Source organism: Haliotis rubra, unplaced genomic scaffold (genome assembly GCF_003918875.1).
Source record: "Haliotis rubra isolate DU_JTF1 unplaced genomic scaffold, ASM391887v1 Scf998, whole genome shotgun sequence".
Classification (NCBI taxonomy): domain Eukaryota; kingdom Metazoa; phylum Mollusca; class Gastropoda; order Lepetellida; family Haliotidae; genus Haliotis; species Haliotis rubra.
The window spans coordinates 217,449-224,279 of NW_025767743.1; the positions used below are offsets into that span (position 1 = coordinate 217,449).

Genomic DNA, 6,831 nt, shown 5'->3' on the forward strand with positions numbered 1-6,831 from the left:
ATCCTCGTAGTTGATGCCGCCAGTGTAAATGTATCGCACATCACTTTACAGAGTCAGAGCATTCAAAGATTCACAAGAAACTTAATCAACACTTTAAAAGAGGCTTCCACAAACACATTGCATGCTAATGTTTATTGTTACTTACATAAACATACATGACAAACCTACTCCATTTCAGGGTTGATCAAAATACAAAATACGGATATTTTCTTTAGACATTACTGTTCCACCATCCACCACTATGCTTCCATCACTGCTTCTATGGTGGGAAATATCCTGTACGATAACTAACAAATCTGAAAATCATCAAAGAATATGGAATGGATTTCTGTGGCAGTTCACGGTTTGACTGGCTGTCCGAGTAAGGTCTGGTTATTGATGATCATACAGAGCAATAATTGTCAACTAAATAAATATTCTAGAAGTAATTTTGAGCCAAAATAGAAGTAATGTCTTTTAAAAAATCCCATATATGACATAAATGGTGAGTGGTGACACACTTGTGAATGTATTCCTAACAAAAAGAAAAAAACATTATAGAAGTAGCCCATGAATGAACAAGTAACGTTGGGTAGTGTAAATTAAAATGTTTTTAATCACAATAGTTTAAGATATTATCGATGACACAATTTTTGATAATCCTTAATCATTCTTCCAACCCGCGATAATTTCAATTACAGTGAAACCTGCCAACACCGGCACCTGTCTAATCTGGCACACTATCAAAACCGGCATACAATTTTGGTCCCGCCATTTTACAACAATATTATGATCAGTAAAACATTGTCTAATCCGGCACCTGTCTATTCAGTATTCTGGCACGACTTTCCGGTCCCAACAAGCAATTTTAGCTGTAAATAACATTGTCTTAACCAGCATAGGTATGTGCAGTCGAATCAAGGACCCTTATTCCAATCGATAATTAATCCTCTTGGCATGCTAGATAATCAGGAAGTAGGTATAGCGCTGTGAATCAAACGCTCTAAGCCGGCATGGGTGTCAGCAGTCCAATCAAGGTCCCTTAATCCAATACCTTCTTCTCATCACGCTCTGCATTATAGAAACAAAGAAATTGACGAGTGTAAATGGCAGCCATGTTGAAAAATGATCGTCACTGTCTAATCCGGCACCCTGTCTAAACTGGCACTTTATTTCGGTCCCGTGGGGTGTCGGTTTAGACAGGTTTCATTGCATCTGTCTTTGTAGCCATCCCTTGTCCAAGGCCAAGGAAAAATAATGAAATAGACGACATGCATCCTTTCAGATTTATTTGCTCTTCTATGGGTCTCTTTGTTACAATAACCAGTTCAGTATATAATTACATATATTTCCTCTTTCACAAGTCGAATATTTGCCCGAATAATGTCACTGTAGCTTTCACTTCCTCTTCTTCCTCTTTATTTTCGTAGTCCGGATGCCCTTATATGGCCCAAGCCCTTTTGCCTTGAGTTCTTGAACCTCAGCATATTTCCTTTTATTAAATCTGGAAATAAACACATTAAAAATAAACAAACAAGAAGACAAAGTCATCAATATCCCCCGCAATGGCAAAATACTCTTCATGATTATATATACGAGTTATGATTATGTCAAATATTTAGGTGTGTATATAGCAAAGTGGAAGGAGAGTATTGAAAGGTTTTTAAAGTTATGCTCCAGAAAAGAGCACTATCACCAATTTCATTCTAAGTCAAACTTGTTGCCATGGAAACGCCAAAAATGTTTTATTCAGAAATCGAAAACTACCAAAAGGCACCAGTAAACCACCAGACCAATCTGTGTGCCAAGTTTGGTGAAGAAATAGTGAACGGTTTTTGAGTTCAGTTCCGTAAAAGTGTACTACCACCAATTTCAGGCTAAGTCAAAACTTCTTACCACAGAAACGCCAAAAATATTTTATTCAGAATTCCAAAACTACCAAAAGGCACCAGTACACCACCAGATCTATCTATGTGCCAAGTTTAGTAGGGAAATAGTGAATAGTTGTAGAGTTCAGCTCCAGAAAAGAGCACTACCACTAATTTCATTCTAAGTCAAACTTGTTGCCATGGAAACGCCCAAAATGTTTTATTCAGAATTCCAAAACTACCAAAAGGCACCAGTACACCACCAGACCAATCTATGTGCCAAGTTTGGTGAAGAAATAGTAAACGGTTTTAGAGTTCAGCTCCGGAAAAGAGCACAACCACCAATTTCAGGCTAAGTCAAACTTGTTGCCATGGAAACGCCCAAAATATTTTATTCAGAATTCCAAAACTACCAAAAGGCACCAGTACACCACCAGATCTATCGATGTGCCAAGTTTGGTGAAGAAGAAAGAGTTCAGTGAAAAGTGTACTTCGGCTTTTCTTACCACAGAAACGCCAAAATATTTTATTCAGTTCCAAAACTACCAAAAGGCACCAGTACACCACCACCCAAGTTTGGTGGCTAGTGAACGGTTTTAGAGTTCAGTCTACTACCACAATTTCAGGCTAAGTCAAAACTTCTTACCACAGAAACGCCAAAAATATTTTATTCAGAATTCCAAAACTACCAAAAGGCACCAGTACACCACCAGATCTATCTATGCGCCAAGTTTGGTGAAGAAATAGTGAACGGTTTTAGAGTTCTGCTCTGGAAAAGACAAATGTGCGCGGACGGACGGACGAAGTCCATTTTAATACCCCCAGAAAGCGGCGTTGCGGGGGATATAAAGAAGCCATAATCAGTTTTGCAACATATTTATCACAATTTCCTTAGTAATACATCTGTAAAGCATGTATTTATATATCTGGGTGAAGCCTATTTCTGGTGTTCCCCTGCCGTGATGTTGGTGGAATGATGCTAAAAGCGGTGTAAAACAAAACTCAGTCAGTTTATATATATGTGCTCCATGTACTACTAAGCCTGTACAAAATCGTGTGTGAGGGTTCGACCAATTAGTACTTTACAGGAGGGGGAAGTTTGAGGGACCTGTGACTTTCATCAGAAAATAACTTTACTGCTGCATAACAAGCAATACAAGAGGTGAGTATGGTTTTACGCCATTTGAAGAAACATTCCAACATCACGGCAGGAGACACGAGAAATGGGCTTCACACATTGTACCCATGTGGGGAATCAAACCCGTCTTCCAGCATGATGAGCAGACGCTTTAACCATTAGGCTACCCCACTGCCCCACAAGTAGTATGTCTGTGATGAGAGACATAAACCAGTTCCAGTCATCGTTCTAAAGGAAAGTCGGCTGGTCTTACTTTCTGAACTCGGCATCCGCCATCAGCTCCTCAACAATGGACGTCTTCTGCTGCTTCTTCGTGATTCGAGCGCTGTAGAACTCACTTGGATCCTCAACCACGGTGCCAAACTGGAATACAAGAAAATAGGGGTACAGTCAGTCATTGTTTCTGGAACTCTGTTGCTTTGAACACACACATTAGTAATGTTCACAATCTGCTCAGTTCATTTGTTTAAAGCACTCAGCATTTAAATATTAGTGTGGACCAGACAATCCAGTGATTGGCATCACAAGCATTGATCTGCATATTTGAGATATGATGACATGCATCAACCAACTTCAGCACCTGGAAATACTTGGGCAATCCCTTGATGTCATCTCCTTTGTAAAACCTCTTGGGGTCAAGGGCTCGCCTCATTTTCAGGGCAATGAGGTCATTCTTCTTCTCTTCTGTCAGCTCACCTATCGGCATGTTGTACCATCCCCGACCCTTGGTCTGTTCTCGTGCTTTCTGAAAATATGATTAACACTGTTTGTTTTCTGCTTGTATGATGTTTAACATCACACACACCAGCTCCCAGTTATACTAGCCACATAAAGAAACTGTGCACACAGAAAATGCCTTCATAATTGGAATACAACACAGCAAAGATGAAATGATGTAGACACCTTATAAGCTGACCACAAGAAAATGTCAAAGAACATGAACAATATCCATAACGATGGCGTCAGAAGGTCAAAATCGAGGTGTGTGTGTGTGTGTGGGGGGTCACCGCGGCGAAGTCCGCAGAAGTCAATAGCGGGTATGACCACCGTGTGCGTGAAGCACAGCAGTGCATCGAAGACGATAGAGGCTAGCAAATGAACATTGAAGGCCTGGGGAATGATCTGGAGCGTGAGTCACTGCTATCTGGAACCTGTATTTGAGATGAGTCACCCGAATCCATCTGTCCTGTCTTGGCGTCGTTACGCCGGGAACGCCTAGAACGTCCGGTGGTCGGCGACGACCGTTTCAATAGCGCCTGACCCATGCAGATATCGCGGTTAATGATGGCATTGGAAATGTGCTGCCACCTGTTGTTGGCTCATTCCTGCTCGAACCATTCCAATGGCTTCATGACGTTGAGCAGATGTTAATCTTGGCAACATGTGCATGTGACTTCTCATGTGAATTGGTGAGCGTATGAATGACCAAAGATCAAGCTTTTCGACAGTGACAGCAATTTCAGAGTTTCACATGTTGTGTGCAGCTATGCGGGCTGCGTGCAGTAAAACACATTGCAAGGCCTTAGGCCACCGTCAATGACGCCACGTCCATACTGGCGCGTGCATGAGTGTTTGATGTCTCCAATACTTGCTATGTTCACAAATGTATTTATGTATAAATCGCTGTAGCGTGCTTATATTTATATTTTCTGGGTGCAGTTTCTTTATGTGGCCAGTATATGACAATAAATCAAGTGGTATATATAATGTTTTGGTATAATTTAACACTATATACCATTAATATAATCTTTGTATTACAAGTTGATTTGAATTTATACATAATAAACTGACAACAACAAAAAATTGTAAGCAAAGGTTTTTTTGTCAACTACTATATTCTAGTAGTTAATATGGTATTGTAATTGAGTGATGGTCGAACCTTTCTTTCTTTCTGCTTTCTTCTAAATCCTTCCTCATGAGAAGGAATGCTTTCTTTCTTTTCAAAGTCTGGGGTGATCACACTCTTTGCCATTATCTGAAACCATAAAACCATCATCCTGATTCTAACAAAGTGATAAGCATGATAAATCACTAATGTTACCATCAGTAATATATAATATTTCGAGCATGTTGAAGAAACATGTTGCCTGTAGTATCCTGTAGTATCTAATAGAAATAAGAATACTGATCAGCATGAAATACTTTGTGCTTTGTTTGGCCAAGCAGACAACCTATTAGCAAAAACATTAAATGAAAGCTAAAAGATTTACATATACAGGTGTAACCCAGTATCTTCCAATATCTACACCATCATTTATAACCTAAAAACCTCAAAATATAAGAATATCAGCTGCATAACATGTTCATTATGATACCAACCTCTTGATGTTCTTTACTAAGACGTTCAGTTGGAGTTTTGTATTTTGGCTGCGGAGCATGAACAGAGTGAAAGTTTATATAAATATCTGAAGGGTCCGACTTGACTTGCAAAGAAGATGACAGTTCCATGCTGCAATAGAGACAAAATAAGTTGGTTGGTTGGTTGTTGATTAACGCCACACTCAGAATTATTCCAGCTATATGGCGATGGGCTGTAATTGTAAATAATCAAGTCTGGACCAGACAATCCAGTGATCAACCGCATGATCTACACAATTGGGATACGATGTGTCAACCATTTATTTGACAGTGATAATCATGACAGTACTACATTCCCTGCATATGTCATTTTATTAACTAAGTGAATGCAAAATAGTGAGGAAGCTAATACTGTTTTGATCTGTTGTCAACAATCACTCGGGTAGGGGGGGTTGAGGTTTTGCACACCCCTACGTAATATTGTAATCTCCTGCATGATAGGCCAATACATGTAACTTTATTTTTCTACTCCACCCCACCCTCAGTAGTAAATGAATAAATGACCAGTTCCAGACCCACCCTCTCACTGGAACCACTCCCCTACAAAAAAACATCATTTAAATTCCTTAAAACAAGATCATACCAGAGTGTTTTTCTTATTATCTGACCTGCGGCTTTTGTCGAGTTTTCTTCTGTCGTATTTATTTTTAAGTTTTGTACTTTTTCTTTTCTCCCTGTGTAGACTTTCGCCATCTTCACTGCAATCTTCTATAATGGTTCTCGAACCAGACGTACTGGCATCCTCAGCAGATGGTGTTTTATCTATAACGAAAAACGACGACACTTCATCGCTCCCTTCCCCTAATTCAGAATTGTCACTGCGATTATGTGAGTCAGTATTTAAAACACTGGATTCCTTCTCTTCAGATGTACTCGGGTGTTTCCGTATGGGTGTCTTGTCTATAACGAAAGGAACTTGATCATTCGAATCGGATTCTGAGTCCGAATTACTTCCATCAGTTTGATCTATGTCTCCTTTATTTGTTATCTTTTCTGGAGACAGTGACACGCTTGTTTTGCTCCAAGCTGATTCAAATATTTCATCCAGTTCGCTATCTGACGTAAGTTCATCAGACGAGGAGCTAGCCATGGTACCGCGGTCAACACATCAACATACACAAAACACACGTGTTGACAGCTTCCATGAGCCGAAGAGCACTTCCGCCCCCTTTCCGGAAGTGCACAATGTCCTAATATAGTACGTTATACATTCAAGCTAAAGAGTAAAGAATACAAATATCGATTACAAGACCGCGACACATGATTACATGTGTATGCTAAATATCTGTCAGCACATAAAAATATATTAAAATAAACTCAATTACGTTTTATCGTAATATCACTGCGTAGAAATATGTTAGGCAAGTTTCCTTGCAGGGTCAAAACGACTTAACGATGCAGGAGTATTCAGATGCTATAAGAGAACGATTATAGTATGATGTGGTGGTGGTGGAATTGGGTTTTAACGTCGTGCTTGGAGAATATTTC

At 39.6% G+C, this 6,831-nt stretch overlaps 1 protein-coding gene across 1 annotated transcript; it reads right to left on the reverse strand.

Moving 5' to 3' along the window:
* Window positions 1-1,253: 1,253 nt before the first annotated feature.
* LOC124265834 (deoxynucleotidyltransferase terminal-interacting protein 2-like) lies at window positions 1,254-6,505 on the reverse strand. The gene is made up of 6 exons (XM_046700679.1): window positions 5,952-6,505; window positions 5,305-5,434; window positions 4,865-4,960; window positions 3,566-3,730; window positions 3,239-3,348; window positions 1,254-1,483 (listed from the first exon to the last, which is right to left on the reverse strand). Exons 1-6 carry the CDS (start codon window positions 6,431-6,433, stop codon window positions 1,378-1,380), a joined length of 1,089 nt encoding a protein of 362 aa, XP_046556635.1. The 5' UTR covers window positions 6,434-6,505; the 3' UTR covers window positions 1,254-1,377.
* Window positions 6,506-6,831: the final 326 nt, after the last annotated feature.

What these genes read in the sequence shown, in the direction of transcription:
- LOC124265834 (XM_046700679.1), bottom strand. Translation starts at nt 6,433, where the DNA reads ATGGCTAGCTCCTCGTCTGATGAACTTACGTCAGATAGCGAACTGGAT. An exon ending in TTAGTAAAGAACATCAAGAG is followed by an intron (nt 4,961 to 5,304) that starts GTTGGTATCATA and finishes TTATGGTTTCAG; the next exon opens with ATAATGGCAAAGAGTGTGAT. An exon ending in GAAAGCAGAAAGAAAGAAAG is followed by an intron (nt 3,731 to 4,864) that starts GTTCGACCATCA and finishes TCATATTTTCAG; the next exon opens with AAAGCACGAGAACAGACCAA.